General features: G+C 46.0%; 1 protein-coding gene across 5 annotated transcripts in view; it reads left to right on the top strand.

Moving 5' to 3' along the window:
• MTCL1 (microtubule crosslinking factor 1) overlaps positions 1-16,266 on the top strand; it is a 669,362-nt gene that overhangs the window by 176,079 nt on the left and 477,017 nt on the right. For all 5 annotated transcript variants that reach the window (XM_069613397.1, XM_069613399.1, XM_069613396.1 and 2 more), the window contains exon 3: positions 11,290-11,448. In XM_069613397.1, the coding sequence (XP_069469498.1) occupies positions 11,290-11,448 (159 nt within the window). The remainder of the gene's footprint in view (positions 1-11,289; positions 11,449-16,266) is intronic.

The raw sequence follows: 16,266 nt of genomic DNA, 5'->3' as shown, positions 1-16,266 counted from the left end.
GTGCACAGCAACACAGACCCCCAACACGGTTTCAGCCTGATAAAAAACGGGTATCATCATTGGAGACAAAACTAGAATCAAAAGGACTTCATCTTCGACCAAATAGCAGATGCCACCTCGTTGTCATTTATTCGGGAGGATAGCTCAGCGGCAACATGCACGCCTTGGAAGCAAGACGACACGAAGCAACACAGGTTCGATCCCCAGGTCCGCGCTTAGAAACCTGTGGGTATTTAAGCGCGTTATAAATGCGCAACTAGGACAAAAAAATAAACACAATTATGCAAACTAAAACAATAAAAAATACCTGTAACAGTGCCTCTGTGTGAGCACATTAAAAATGCAAATAAAATATACATGTACCTCTAAACCAGTTCTTTGAAACGGATTGCAGTAGTAAAGAGATACTAGTGGTAACAATTCCAGCTCTGCCCTTCCTGAAAATCATTGGCCATGAGGTGATGGCATCCCTCCCCTCCCCTCTCTGGCCACAATATGCCCCCTTGTCGAAACTGTGCCCAAACTGTGCACCCTTTTCCACCATGGGCCACATTAGAGACACAGTGCACCTGTATAAGTGCAGTTTTGCAAAGTATTCGCTGCAGGGCACACATTGCCCTAGTTATGCTATGCCATTGAGTGAGATTTATACTGCAAACTGCTGCCGTTTGGATGGTCTCCAGGCGCACTGGCAGATTTAAAAGAGGAGGTGGGTTTGGATAGTGGGGACAGAGGGGAAATGCAAGATTCCTTTGCCGCTGTGCTGTGTTGGTGCCTGCAGTTTGGAAGCACCCTGGTACTGTGTGCAGATCTGTTTCTAGCTGGTCTGTGTTGAGGGAGGGCATTGAGGCATTTCTGTCCGGATATGAGCCTTGTGTGCTTCTGGCGCTGGGGTACATTGGCAGGGCAGTGGTATGTAAGTTAGTTGCAGAGGTGTTAAATTGCTCTGTGCTCCTGCCCTGGTTGGTCTTTGTGTACACAGTATGTTGGCTTGAAAAAGAGTGTTAGTGTTGAAGCAAACGGTTTCTCAAGCGTGCAAACAATCTACCATGCTAAGGAAAAAAATAGAGCACAGCAACAATGAAACCCAATAAAACATTTCAACTAGAGCAAACACTTTGTACAGTGCTAAGGAGCACCATGCAGAGCGACCACAATTAAAGTAGGAAAAATAATTCATACAGTGTGGCTGCAGTAAATAATGAGAAAATACAATGGGTCAACAATTCAACTAATTCACGGAGTGGAGCTATGGTTAAATTAGGGCAAACATATCATATTTACAAAGACTTGTCTTCTTACTAATTTACCTTTTTATATTCACTATATATTCTATTAAGAAGTTTTTATAATATCTGCAAAAAAAGTTTTCTCTGAATGCGTTTTTTCAGTAGTGCAATATTTACCCTAGTGTTACTGTTAGTAGTAGGGCAATCTTTGCTACGGTGCAAAAGATGCATTAAAAGATGACATGTTTGCACTAGGGCAATTTTCGCCATAGTGCTAATACCATGGGAAACTGCACTCACAACATCTCTGTAATGAGGCCCATGAACGACGGACGCACCACTTCACGATACAGTGACTTCGTATCCGTACTGCTTACCTTCCTGTCTGTGCATTCCTTTATTGGGTTGAGTCATATTATCAAACCTGTTCCTATCGCTGTTACGTGCTAAGGAAGAGTATGCTCGTCCTAGTTGCATAGATTTCATAGAGCTCAGAATTTAAGGGGTTATATCCTTTCTCCTTTTACATGTGTCCAACACGTTAGTGATGGCCATCTTCCAATCTTGCGATTCCGCCTTATTCAATCCCAACCTATGCCGTTCCGCGACTGCTGCACTCCATAATTAAATTGTGAAGTAACCCCATCTTCTTTTGCCCCTTCCTCATCATGCCAATGATGTGAGCCAGGGGTGGACTGGGAACCAAAAGATGCCCTGGAAATGATTTCCAAAGTGGCGCCATGTTAGACATTTTCAGCAAGCCCAACCCTTTTCCTATGAGAACATTTAGAAATACAAGAGACAACCACACAAAAGAGGCCCAGGGAGCAGAGGCCTGTCGGGTAATCTGCAGAGTTCCATATAGGCCAGTCCACACCCCTGGATGTGACTGTTAGCTCTCCCTCTTGGTGCCTGAGAAAAAGTATATCTTGTGCCCTCTAATTGCCAAACAAGTAAAGTCTGCATCTTTTTTGGGCACATCACCTCATTCACAAGTAGCACTGTATTCACCATCACTGCCCCAATTCTGATCTTTTTTAAGCGTCTTTTTCTCTGCCAGTACTCCAGCACTCCACATGTACATTGAGTAGCACCAACTTGTTCTCTCCCCTTTGCCTAACTTTTCTGATAGTCTGAAAACCCCAAAAGATATAAACGTAGAAATCACTCTAAATACCTACAGCTCAAATTAAGCCTTAAGTCCTTATTCATTTTCACAATACAACTCTGGTCCAAGGCCTCCTGTTAGACCCCTTTTCACTCTGCCAGAACACCCTGTGCCCCGTCTTCCCTCCTGACCGCTACTAGTCCAAGAACCATTTTCCTGGAGTAAACATTTCCCTTAAATGGTTCAGATATTGTTGCTGATGGGAAGTCCCTCCACACCAACCTCAAAAGGATGTCCCCTCTGCCTTAAATGTCCATTATCCCAAGTCTAAACATTATCACACTCCCCCCAAAACTCTCGTCAAGCTGCTGCCCTGTATCTCACTGTCGGTGGCATTATAATTCTCCTAATCCAGTAGCCCTGCCTTCGGATGTCCAGTTCTACAGTTAGAGCACCTGGATTTGGACCTACTTGGCTTCTGGTACCAACCTACGGAATCTTGACCGCTGTGAGTGACACAATGCAACAGTGACAGGGCTGCCCTTAATGGCGACCTGTCTTGCCGTAACTGCAATGTTGCATCTTGGCAGGTCAGCAGTCCTTGAAGCTCTTTTTTCTACCTATTGAGACCACCACCTCAGTTACCAGGCTCCACACTACTCTCTTGTTTAACAAGATCTGAACCCACACTATTGATAAACATCGAAGAACAAAGACCACGATTCTCCCTCTTTCAGGCCACAGATATGGTCACCGTTTTGTTTCCAATGTAGAGCAAATCCTGCACACCCAGCAGTGTCTGTAAATATACCAATCTGCCAACAAATGTGCTTCCTTGAAAGCCACATAGACCCCCATTGAACTCCTCATACACTAAAGCAAACATGTGGATAACCTGACAACTGTTCTTTAGCTCCCTCATCATTGTCCTTATTGGCCATTATCACTTCTATCACCATTGCTCACCCTTTCTCTTTTGCCCATAGTGCACTTGGACCCTACACCATGATCGTTCTTAAGAATGTTTGTCCTGGTCGCAAGTGCAACCTCTAATTGCACATCTATTCCTTCCAACCGAGAAGTTACGCGCACTCCGCCCAGCCTACCAGAAGGAAGCAGCAAGGGTAGTGCAGTACCTGCTCTGACCTCGATTTCATTGAGAATGCCCATTCTGGCATAGCTCAACAACCTGTGCAATTTAGTATACCTCAGTGACATAGCGCTCCTCTTGGAAACAAGATGACTCAGAGCAACACAAGTTCGGATCTGCGCTTAGAAACTTCTTTGGTATTAAGCGCGTTATAAAAAAATCAATTTTAATAACTTATCCCATGGGCATGAACTTACCAACGTCTCTTTCTTGCAAACAATTAAATTATGCTTGAGTGCGCTGGTTGAAGGTTTACGCCCGGCTTTATTCCCCCCCTGCATACTAAATTAATTACAATGCAATTATAAATCCCCCCGCTGAGAACCATTAACTGCTTTCTCATGCTTCGTCCGCCTTTGTCAAGGATCCCAGCACGTGTCAGGTAAGATCGGCATTCATCTACATTGCTTTGTTTAGCTTATTCCAACCAATCACTAAACAGTCCGATATCAAATGGGCCTGCCAATCTCTCTTCACTCGACTCCTCCCCCAGATTTTTCTCGCAGTATTTGGTCTGTGATTCGCCTACAATCATTCGCAGACCATCTCCCTACCGGGGGCTCACGCGCTACCTAAAAACCTTCATTGAGTCCTTCTAACATCGCCGTTCCCATGTTAGATTGTGACTACGGTTTTCATCATGCTTTGCTCCATAGCTGAAATTAACCCATGCCCCAATGTCTGCCTCTTATTGTTGCCCAGAACACTAACACTGGGTAAATCCTGCCACACCTAGAGCACTCATGTCAGAATGTACTCAATGAGCAGATGCACCCCCACCTTGCTGAACAACTAATATCCCCCTCCATCCATGCCCTCATTTCTTTTTCGTCCCTCTCGTTCCATCATTGGCTGGCAGCGCTATGAAGGGGTCATGAGGCATGAAACCTGCTTGCCATGAGTTCTGCTGAAATTGATCTAGTCAGTGCTGTCTTTGTCCACCTCCCCAAAAATCATTGACTCATCATCCCCAGGCGATATATAATATCCATCATATCTAAGCCAACGTCGACACACTGATTTTGGGAAACCCCTTTACAATAAATACTGACGTACAATAAAAAAAATGCTGATGTCCAGCTGTACACAGTCACAAGTGCCGTGCTCTTGCACTCATTTACAGTATGCAAAAAGCTAAACAGAACAAACCATGAAGGTCATCTAGTGACTGCTACATATATCTGGTACATATATACAAATAATACATACATCTACCACAGCTGATTCAATGTTCTTGCTGGCACAAAAGCTGGGTGTAGAGGAGCAGGTGGATACGTCATCCCTAGTTCCCGCTCCCTCACCTCTTTCATACTGGAACAGCACGAGAAGAGCCCTATGTGGGATGCCAAGTGTCATCCCAATACCACATAGAGTGTATGAGAGATGATATGCACTCAGAGAACCATACCAAATGTCCCCTTGCACTGAAAGGGTGGAAGGACGTCAACACACACCATTGGACATCATAGAGCTATAAGTGAATCTGACGAGGGCAGAGTGACATCATGAAGGGAAGACACGAAGACGCACTGTAATGATATGCAAATACTTAAGTATAAAGATGTAACTGAAGTAATAAGAGAAACATGTCATCAAATACGAAGAAATCATATATGCAAAGAAGAAAAAGTACCCTGCTGACCAATAAGTGCATAGATGCAGAAACGCAAGCTAGACATATAGAAGCTTGCTGCAGAGCAAAACATAGCATGGCTAGAGCGGCCATGATGGAAAGATGGACGCCAGACTCTTATTAAAACCAATCAAATTACCTCAGAGATAGACCAGGGCTGCAGAGTCAGAAGACGCTGGAAAAACAGCTTTGTGTGAGGAATAAAGAGTTGTCTTTGGCCTGGGATCAAGGATGCTACTTGAAGGAATAATTGCAAGAGACAAGGGGAGTCAAAACGATAAGCGATGTATATAAGACATATTTCTCTCAGATTAAGCAAAGAGGAAAACATCTGCAAAAGCCAAGTATTGGACAATACAGTTGAATCAAATAGCAGTAAACCATGATTGCTTTGCGTAGCAATAGGATGGTCATCAAACTCACCCCTGGGAGAATGCCACCACCTGGCTACAAGCTTATGCAAGTCCTTAAAAGGTTGCAAGGAGTGTTGGGAGAGTTTAGCGCACATAGAAAAGCGGAGGCAATAATATCATCTTTACCAATGTGATCCTCCCCATCAGGGAGACCAGTAGTTTATTCCAGAATTCTACCCTCTTTTCTATTCCCATCATTTCCACATACAAGTTCTGATGAGGCACGTCTTCCCTCTGTCAGCTAACCTGGATTCCCATGTAAGAAAATCCCACTGAATTAAATTATACCCAGGTTTTCTAGCCCCTCTAGTATTACTGGGAAATCCCAGTCCGGGTCACGCCCATATGAGTATGTTATCAGTATACTCCAAAATTGCTTGAGGGATACTAGCTATCAGAAACCCCCTGCACAGGAATGCCATCCAAAAACGAATGCCCATGTCTCCATTGCAATTACAAATTGCAATGGATCAGCAAGATTGGGCCGCCCTATCGTGTCCATCAATGCACTTGCCAGTCCAGATGACATAAACTTGCTGTCCTCACTCTGGCCCGTGGTCAGCAATAGAACTGTTTGATCCAATCAAAGTCAGCCGAAACCAAACTTCTCTAGTACCTGAAAGGCATATCCCCAACTGACCAAGTCAAATGTTTACTCTGCGTCTAGACTCACCATTGCCATAGCTTCCATAGAGGCTTTATGATATTCCAGAACTGCCAACAATCTTGGCGAGTTCATGGAGTTATTCCTGTTTGTCATAAAGCCACAGGGGACAGATTCCCAGCGCTCTTCTATGCTGATGATGTGGTTCTATTATCCAAAACCCTGAGGGGGCTAAAACATAACTTAACATTTTTTATGGAGAGGTGCAAAGAATTGCCTATGTCACTTAACCTTGAGAAGACCAAAGTGATGGTCTTTGGTAGAAGGAACCAGCAGAAAATCAAACTAGCCGTCTCTGTAGGTGGTTATGTGTTAGAGCAGGTGCAGCATTACGGCTATCTGGGGGTAAGATTTGCTGAGGATCTGACATGGGTAGCTCATCTTGTTAAAGCTACAGCCACCCTGCAGAAATACAGTGGGGGAATCCACTGCCTTTATAACAAAATGGGAAGGGGTGCAGTTACCCTTGCTATCAAACTATCAAGACCAGTGGAGGGCCGCAGCCTTGTATGGAGCAGAAATCTGGGGCCACTGCTCCTCAGCGGAGCTGTGAAAGTGTTGTACAGTGGCTGAAGTCTTCTTATGCAATCCAACGGAGCACCTATGGCATGTCTAAGGTGGGAGTATGCCCTAAAACCCATTGGTGAAGGCATAGCCATGAAGCCTCTGTTGCACTGGGCAAGGCTCGGGAGTACTCTGGAACTTGCTAAATATTGTGAAGCAATACCAAACTTGAGAGGCACAGCAGGTTTGAGCTCTATGCCAGGGCTGCGATTTGTCAAGAGTGGCTTAGCTAAGTTGGGGATGGGGCTTCTCTGGGCAAGCCTGGAGAGTTTAACCCACAGGGATAAGGTCGGGCTGAGGAGTAAGTGCCACATTGCCATACTTAATCCGATGAGAATTTCTTGTGAGGCCTTAAGTACCGGGGTGCCCTACATAATGTTAAAACAGGACTATGGTTTTGAACCGTATCTTGATTTGGTTGTTCCTTATGCCCGGTGCTTATATATCCAATTACGCAACAACACCCCAAAACTGGCAAGCTATACGGCGGGGTGGTTTTATACACCAGAGTTGGGCTGTAAGGTTTGTGGCAACCCCGAGGAGTCTCTCATGGATTTTTTACTATTCTGTCCAGGATATTCACGGCTGAGAAAGTGAGTTCTGCTCCCAGTACTGCGCTTACAGGGTGGCAGATCGTCTATCGAGGCTAAGCCCTGTTTAAGAACTCCACAGACCCGAATTTGGTTTACTATACTGCTAAATTTGTACACAGAACTTGGCTGCATAGGGCTCAATATTGAATATTGACTATACAATGGGACTGGATGGTGAAAATCGTTGTTCCTGTAACTGATTAACCTTATATTCTTCTGGATCAGTGTAATTTTACTCATTTTGATAACTGTGATTCAATTTGATTGAATTTGCATATGCTGATATACATGTGATCTTTGTATGCTTTTTGGCTTTTGCCAAACACAGTTATTTTCAATGCAAAAAGCTGCACTGATCAGCATGGATCAGAGATGCAATCACCCAACTAATTTGATGAGCCATCACGTCACTAAATATTTCCGTATCCATGTTCAGTAGCGAGAGAGGCTTGTAAATGTAAGATACCGGCTCAGTCACACAATTTCCAGGTTTTGGTAACAGTAACATCACTGCCTGACGTAATGTAGAAGGCATTTCTACTATACTGTGAGCCTCCTGAAGCACTTTTAACTGCCTGGGTGCTAATAAATGCTCATACCTTATAAAAACTCATGGAGCAAACCATTATTCATTGGGTCTTTCTCAGTACCTACCACCCGGTTTGCTTGCCTGATTTCTGCTTCCACCATTGGCCGCTCTCAAGACTCCCTCATCTCGGGCCCTAGGCCCAGATCATCCTCAATCTGTTTGAGGTCACCTGTGGGCCCTTGCTCATACAGTTCTCTACAGAAGTTATAACACACAATATGTATTCCTACCCGACTACACTTCCTTTCATAGGGCTGATTACTCCACTCTCACCCTCCCTAAGTAGCTATGATAGTATTCTCCCCGGCTTGCCCCCCCCCCTTCTCCATGCTGCCACATCAACCATTATGGGGTAATCCTACCTCCACAAGTACCCCAGTGCTTTCAAATATTTTTTATAACTGTTTTCGACAGCTAATTTACCTCCTCACTTTGTTCTTTCTTATTAACCTGCATCACCTGCCTTTTGTTATAGTCCACTTGTTTCAACAATGTTTTCCTCACACCTAACATTATCCTTATATGCTCCCCCTCGTACAAACTTTAAAAGCTTCCCACTCAAAGCCATGCCCAGACCCACTAGCTTCATGAACTTCAGAAACCTGCCCAATTTCTTCTCCAAGGGATTCCTTATCGCTAGATCAACTGGCACGTTGTGTTCATTCATCAGTGCATATCTAACCTTTGTTTTTACACGCCCCCAACCTGAAGAAACAAGGAGAATTGTAGGGAGAGCACACCCCCAATAGTCGGGCACCAATGATCCAATCATGGGTAGTGCATGTGCTCAGTAGTGTTATTTTGCCCATCCACCCACCAACCCCTGATACAGTCCTCCGCCTCAGCTAAGTTTAGCTAATCATTTGCATACCACCCGCCATATCACATCATAGTCAGGGATGCATTCGTTCTCCTTCTTTATATACTTTCTTCCAACACCCTTCTCCGAATAGGAGCTGGAAAATCTCAAACTAACCAGTCGAGCTTATTTCTTTTGTTAATTCGATCAATTGTGATCACAAATGTTTTATTGTTCCCCATGCGGCAAATCAGTTGTTGCTTTCACTCGCTCTAATCCTCCCCTTCTGTTTTTCACATGATTTGTCAACCTTCCTCTAACATCTTTTTGAAGTCCCTCTCTCAATAGTGCCCGACTGCTTTCTCTCGCAACCTCCTCCCCAACCATCTTACCGCTCTTCCATCTTGCACCTGCTCTTGCTGGAGGCACCCACCAGTCCCTCCGTCTTCGCTCATCCCAATTTTCCTCACTGTTAGGCACTATCCTGCCCCAAAGCTGCAGCCCCCCAGTCTCTGAACTTGCACAGTTTTCCCCAACCTGGCGCCTGGTGTTTAACACACTTTCTCTTTGAATTTCCAATACCTTACAGCTTTGCTTGGCTGACGACGAACTAATGTCTACAGGCTACTTCTGACCTTTTTCTTACTCCTCCTCCTTAACCATTGGGTATTTTAGTTGCTTGATGCATCAACCAGGCTTGCTGCTCTCTCATCAAGGGGAGAGCACCATGGTTTGCCCTTCTTGGTTCCCTCCCGGACAAAGAAGCTTCATGTTGCACATATTCTTCTCATCTTCGCTCTTGAGGAGGGCGGAATACCCCCTCCAACCACTTGCATCATTGTGGGAGTTTCAGGCCTCATCATGACTCACCCACTTACCAACGTGTGCCACTTGACAATTCTACTCACTTGATGGCTCTTGTTTCACTCCAATTCTCTCTCTCTCTCCTATACAGGCTATGTCTTCCTCCTTTGACACGCCAAATAGCACAGGACCCCCTCATTATCCACAAACGGTATGGCGCACCCTAGTGGCTACAATCTGGAAATGACAGATTGAACACCCTTAAACCTACACAAGGGTTGCACCTACCTTTTATTTTCACTTCCCGTCCCTTTCTTTTCTCCCCCTGACCACCTCTTCTCCATTTCATCCCCCCTTTATGATTTTTTCATTCCTTTTTACTTTTCTAGAGCCCTATCCCCATTTATAGCCCGGTGCGTCTTTCCATTTTTAGTCTTGGCTATTAGGCAGCACTTTAGCACCACCCATAAGATGAACATTATTGCACTGGAGTACAGGGAATAGGGGGATTGGATGTGAGGAGGGACACACAGCCTGTGGGCATTGTGTTGGTTATTTTCCCACTCTTGATTGCCCATTGCCATACCAACCCTATGGACACACGCTACCTGCCCAAAGACGCAACTTCATTGGGTCTCTTTCAGCTAGGTCTAACGCATGTGCAAACATGCCTTGTGCTGTATAGGGCCTGCAAGTGTTATGAGAGGTAATGGCTTCAATATTGTAAATGTGTTCCCGGTAATGAGTCTTAAGCAAGTTAGCTTTCAGCCACTTGATTTATAAGCAACATGTGTGACCTTGCATCAGTCCTTTGCAATGAAATCCTTTAAGAAACAAGGATTCAACAGTTTTACCTTGAGTACAGGTATTAGACAGGCATTTGTAGCCACTGGCATTGTATGCCCATGTACTGACAACATTTTCCAGATTTTGCCATCTTGTGCCCAGATAGTACCATTATGAGTTCCATGTGTTAAATTTGCAGGAAAAATGGCAGTGGTTTTGCCACTGCCATCCATGTAAAGGATGCGGGGGACACCCCCACAACCCCCGCTCCCCATAAATGGTATAATGGGGTACACCTTTACCAGGTCAAACCACAGCATTTTTGCCAAGATTTTTTGTAAAGGCGACATTTTTGCCAAGATTTTATTACTGCATACCACATTATGGAAAAGCCTGGCAAATGACTATGCCCTGCCTACACAAAAGCCAAACAGTAGGCTTTGCCAAAGTTTGTTACACTATTGCACTCACCCCTCCTATTCTCCCTTTGCGGGATGGTGCGTTAGTGGAGCGCAGTGGAGTGAGGCCCTCTCAACAATTGGTCCTTATAAAGAATCTATGTAGTTGCTCATTGTATGTATTCTTTTGAAGTTTTCATGATGTCAACATTTTCAAAGATCTTTTGGTATGACAATACAGTCAAGAAGAGGTACAATGCAACACAACGAATCTATATCAAAGGTACAACCAAGGCTGAATTGTGTACAGCACGCAGGCAACACAGCCAACAAAGGCACTACCCACCTACCCCCCCATCATGTAGCACTACCCCTAGGATGTACTTCCTCTTGTGTGAGGCTAGCCTCTATATGTGCTGATTGCTTTGACAAGACACCAATGGCACATAGGAAAAGAGAGGTTTTCTACTCCTGGTTCTGAGTGGCTGTCTATTGCAAGTCTGGAGTTTAGCCCTCTGAAAGCACTGAATTACAGTTCCTTGTGTGCTGTCGTTGACAGGTCGCCAAAGATGTGTCGGTCCGCCTGCACCACGAGCTGGAGAGCGTGGAGGAAAAGCGAGCCAAAGCAGAAGATGAAAATGAACTTCTGCGGCAGCAGATTATCGAGGTGGAGATATCCAAGCAGGCATTGCACAATGAGCTGGAAAAGGTGAAGGAGGTAAGGCAGCGGTGCAGCAGCGCGGGCACACAGCGGCTGAACTTGGGTGGCCGCTGAGATTGCTGGGATTCCCTGTGGGTTTTTATCAGCGTAGGTGTGCCCCACCACTCAGATGTGTACACAGACTGGCTTTATATGTAGCCTTCAGTCAGGGCCGGCCTTCGGCCAGACCCACCCGGGCGTCTGCCCGGGTCGCCATTAGCCCCACCCCATGCCAGCTCGGGGGAGTCTTTCAAGGCCCCCCCCCCCCCCCGAGCTGGCGTGGTGGGAGAAGCTGTGGCTGGTGCCCTATTGAAATTAAATGTGTCCTGCTCTTCTGCTGGCGTCGTGCTTTGCAGCGCGGGGGCAGGCGCATTTAATAACAATAGGGAGCAGGGAGTTAAAATATTTAGCTCCCCCCTGCCGGCATTGACCAGGGGTGCACGCGTGGGAGGGGACACATTTTTGTTTCACTGCCCGGGGCACTCCCTCCGCTAAGGCCAGCACTGCTTTCAATGTCGAAGGTGTACGCACCCGACCTTGGCCTATTGATCACGTGGAACAGGCTGCTCTTCCTTGCCCATTGTAATGTATCTACCCTATGCTGGCATGAAAGCATGGTGTCTTCATCTCTGCTCGCACACTACAGACCTAGCGCTGCTTTTACAGATGCCATCCCCGGAGGAAAGGCAGCTGCATTACAGAGATACAAGCAAACTGCAATATTTGATAAAAGGTCTTGATTGAAAGGACATTCATGTTCTTTAATGTGTACTCTCCACTGCCAGTGGTAGGAATTTCAATTAGTTTGCCCTGTTGCCACTATCGTTTGCTTGTTATTTTTGTTGTGTGCCAACATGTGACCATTTTATAGCTGCTGGAGTCGATGATAAAGTCCATCCTCCCCGGCCCAGATTTTTGGGGTACAGCATCTTAAGTGTGCCTTGTTTTCTGAGGGGCCACTTCCCTCTTTCATGTGGTGTAGGCAGCTGAATCCCACTTCAGATCTTGACGCGAAGGTCTTGAACGGTCCTCGTGTTTTATCTCCAGGTCTGATGGTTTGGTTGGACTGTTTCGGACGGTGTGCCTGCTTTAGTTATTTATTTGGATTTATCAAGCGCCCATCGGCCCGGAGGCATTGTGGCGCCGTTACAGAATATTCAGCTTGGTACAGAGATAAAACAAAAAATGTAAAATGCAGATGACAATATACATTGGTGATCAAGTGTTGCACTCTGAGTGTTTGGCATCCTTGTTTGGCTGATTCATGGATTTCTTACTGGGGTGCCGTGTGGGTGGATTTCTGCGATATTCCGGCACTGTGCTGCAGAAGGCTTCATGCATGGTGCATAGTGACTTGAAACTGTTGAGAGAATATTTCAATGGGAGCCGCAGGAATGAATTGAGCACCTGCAAAACATGATGGGATTTCTTCAAAACCAGGTATAGCCTAGAAGGCTGATTCTGGGTTTGTTACAGCTGAAGTATTCGTTTTTTTGGGGTACGCTCAGCTGCAGGGGATTCCAGTCATCCAATTGGGCATTAGCAGTGGTGAACCCATCTCCCTGCAAGAGTGCAGACCTTGCTTCCTCCAGCCATTTCCTTGCATTGCATTTCCATGTGTTTTTTAGGTAACTTGCTACCAATATAAGAAATGAAATATTATGCCCGAGGTTTCTGTCTGGAACAGGACATCTCCAAGTTACTCTGTCTATTTTCAGATTCACTTTCCAGAAAGTAAACCCAATCTACATGCAGAGCTTCTAAACGCTGGACTCTCCTGTTTCCATTACCAAACCTGCGTGTCTGTTGATCCATACAGCACATCATAATCTTGTTCAAGGGCAGTCATACCAGAGAATGATTCCCGCGCGAAACCCTTCCCGGTGAAAGTAGCCGTGGCCCAGCCAGAGAACTCAAGATCAGGGTGAAGCCACAGCAGAGGTAGCGGGTTGTGGCTTGGCATTAGGAGCCACACATGATCCGAGGGAGCAAAACAATGGCTCTTTCAATATCTGGCATCCTGCCTCCCCACCACCTACCATACAAGACCCAGACCTGCTGCTCCGGTCACTCCCATGAACCTCGGCTGCTGCCAGAACAACAATGATGGGCATCAGTAACATGATGCCTGCTGCACCCTTCTCCCAAAGACACTGCCAGGGATGAAGCCTGCGAGGGTCCCATGAGCCTGATCTGTGCCCTCCTTTGCTCAGGAGTGGGGTGGGGGGGCTACGATTCGTCAGTTTTTTAGGGGCTGCCCGGATGGAGGAGCCCAGCTGCCCTTGCATTGGATTGTGGAGATTGCACTGGTGTGTGGTTATGGACCATTGATCAGGGGTGGTCGTGTTTTGCCTAGTCCAGCACAATCCCCTCCTGGCACGCCCACCCCTAAGGCACACTTTAGAATAGACACTGGGGAAGTGGAAGTTGAAGGGGTATTATTGACTTTATGTGCTGACTTTGCACAAGCTGTCAGAGAACTCAGGATGTTTGTAAACATGATGAAATTGTTCCACGATTCAGCACTCCGAATAGACATTCTGTGGGACAGTGTCAGTTTTGATGGCTGGAGAAAGTATTCTTTGTTTGTGTTCCTACTGGGAAAAGGTCATTTTGCAGAAATGTTACCCACTTGCCAGAAAATGGCTATGTTGTCTTTGTTATGAAACAAAGGGCAAGGTTCACTTTTAATATCAGAGATTGGTGCTCCTGAAGCTCAGCTGTCTGAATCAGAACTGTGTAATTACAGCAGGGATGGTAGAGTGCCTGTCAAAGGCTCGTGCAAGGACAAGGTCACTGGTTTCCGGAAAGGCTTGACTTGCGCCCTTTTCAAGGGAGCCGTTTGTGTGCAAGGCAGCTGGAACGGAAGGCCCGGTTTACAGTAATTTTGTTCGACTCTCCAGCACCGAAGTTGTGGATGCTTCTGCTAAATCGTGTGACTGTCTAGCTCAGTGGTCCCCAATCCTTGTTATGCTGATTGACGTGTCAAAATAATGTTGGCGGAGCCCCCTACCAGAAGCTAAAACAACTGATATTTTAAAAGTAGGTCTACATCCTCAGTGGAGAAACTTTGCTGAAAATGTTGGGGGGACATGACATCTGAAGAAAAGGTGCCCCAGCCAAATGAATGGGGACAAAATGGTGTGCCATGAAAGTTGTGGGGACAAACACCCCTGTCCCCCCCTAAAATTACGCCCATGTACATCCTCCTCCCTTTTAGAAGAGCCTTGCTTCCCCGATTGGGCGTCTTCTGGGCACCTATGGTGGTGTGGGAGAGGGGTCATCCCCACAGGTTTAGCACCACTGGTCTAGCTGGTGAAGGGTGGCGCAGTAAGAGACTTTAGAGCAGTGGTCTTCAAACTTTTTTCTGCTGAGCCCCCACCGCCTCCTTGATTAAAAATATAATTTCCAGCACCCCCCAAAAGCTATAGCTGCTTATATATTCTATTGAACAGTGGTAGAAGTGTACCAGAAAAATAGTGGAACCGTGACTCCGGCGGCGGACAGAGTAGGAAGGAAGAGAGCAACGTGCAGCACATTTTTCAAGGGGTGCAGTCATGCTGGTTGACAGCCATTTGAGATGAAACAGATTTCATTTTATCTGTCACTGATATCCAGAGTTAAAGTGGAGAAGTGTGCTTTAACTTCACAAAGAACAGTTCCCGGAATGGGCAAAATGGTTGCAAAAAGTAGTGGCGCTGTTGACAGTAAAAAATGAAAGTAGTGGAACAGCACTCCTGACTGGTTCCGCTCACTTGGACCACTTCTATTAAATGCTTATATTGTCTATTAAAAACAGTCACTGTAATCCCTTTTTAAAGAGCTTTGCGCCTCCCCTGGACTTCCGTCTGGCCCCACTAGGGTGTCCAGTCCCACAGTTTGAAGACCCCTGCTTTAGAGAATGGCAACAGGAATCCAATGGCAAGACCGAAAACAAACAGAAGAAAAAGGGGACGAGTGCCTGTCGTGGTATAAGCAGTCGCGAGGTATATACTCTCTAGGTTATAGGGCTTTATAGTGCTTGCATGGAATTGAGGGTCACACAGGCATCATTGAGTTCTTCTGTCTTCATTTCCTGTTTCGTTGGTGTTCCCATGCACATGCTGCAATGGACTGCTACACGTCACCCTGTAGCAAATGAATACATCAGATTCAGAGCGTGATGACTCATGTCTGGCAGCATATTCAGAGCGTGATGACTCATGTCCGGCAGCATATTCAGAGCGTGATGACTCATGTGCGGCAGCATATTCAGAGCGTGATGACTCATGTTCGGCAGCATATTCAGAGCGTGATGACTCATGTCCGGCAGCATATTCAGAGCGTGATGACTCATGTCCGGCAGCATATTCAGAGCCTGATGACTCATGTCCGGCAGCATATTCAGAGCGTGATGACTCATGTTCGGCAGCATATTCAAAGCATGATGACTCATGTCCGGCAGCATATTCAGAGCGTGATGACTCATGTGCGGCAGCATATTCAGAGCGTGATGACTCATGTTCGGCAGCATATTCAAAGCATGATGACTCATGTGCAGCAGCATATTCAGAGCATGATGACTCATGTCCGGCAGCATATTCAGAGCCTGATGACTCATGTCCGGCAGCATATTCAGAGCGTGATAATGTATGTCTGGCAGCATATTCAGAGCGCAATGACTCATGTCTGGCAGCATATTCAAAGCGTGATGACTCATATCTGGCAGCATATTGGTGGAGTTCCAACTGGCCAGTTAACCCAGGTTAAACTGATTCTGTTGGTTCACTAATCCCACTAGGAGGCCAACGGGGCCAGGAAGAGTGTAGTGCCACAGAGTGCCAGATCCACAAAAAA

Source organism: Ambystoma mexicanum, chromosome 5p, assembly GCF_040938575.1.
Source record: "Ambystoma mexicanum isolate Mex_15411 chromosome 5p, UKY_AmexF1_1, whole genome shotgun sequence".
Classification (NCBI taxonomy): Eukaryota; Metazoa; Chordata; class Amphibia; order Caudata; family Ambystomatidae; genus Ambystoma; species Ambystoma mexicanum.
The sequence above is the reverse complement of the archived record's forward strand: the minus strand, read 5'-3'. Positions and strand labels throughout refer to the sequence as shown.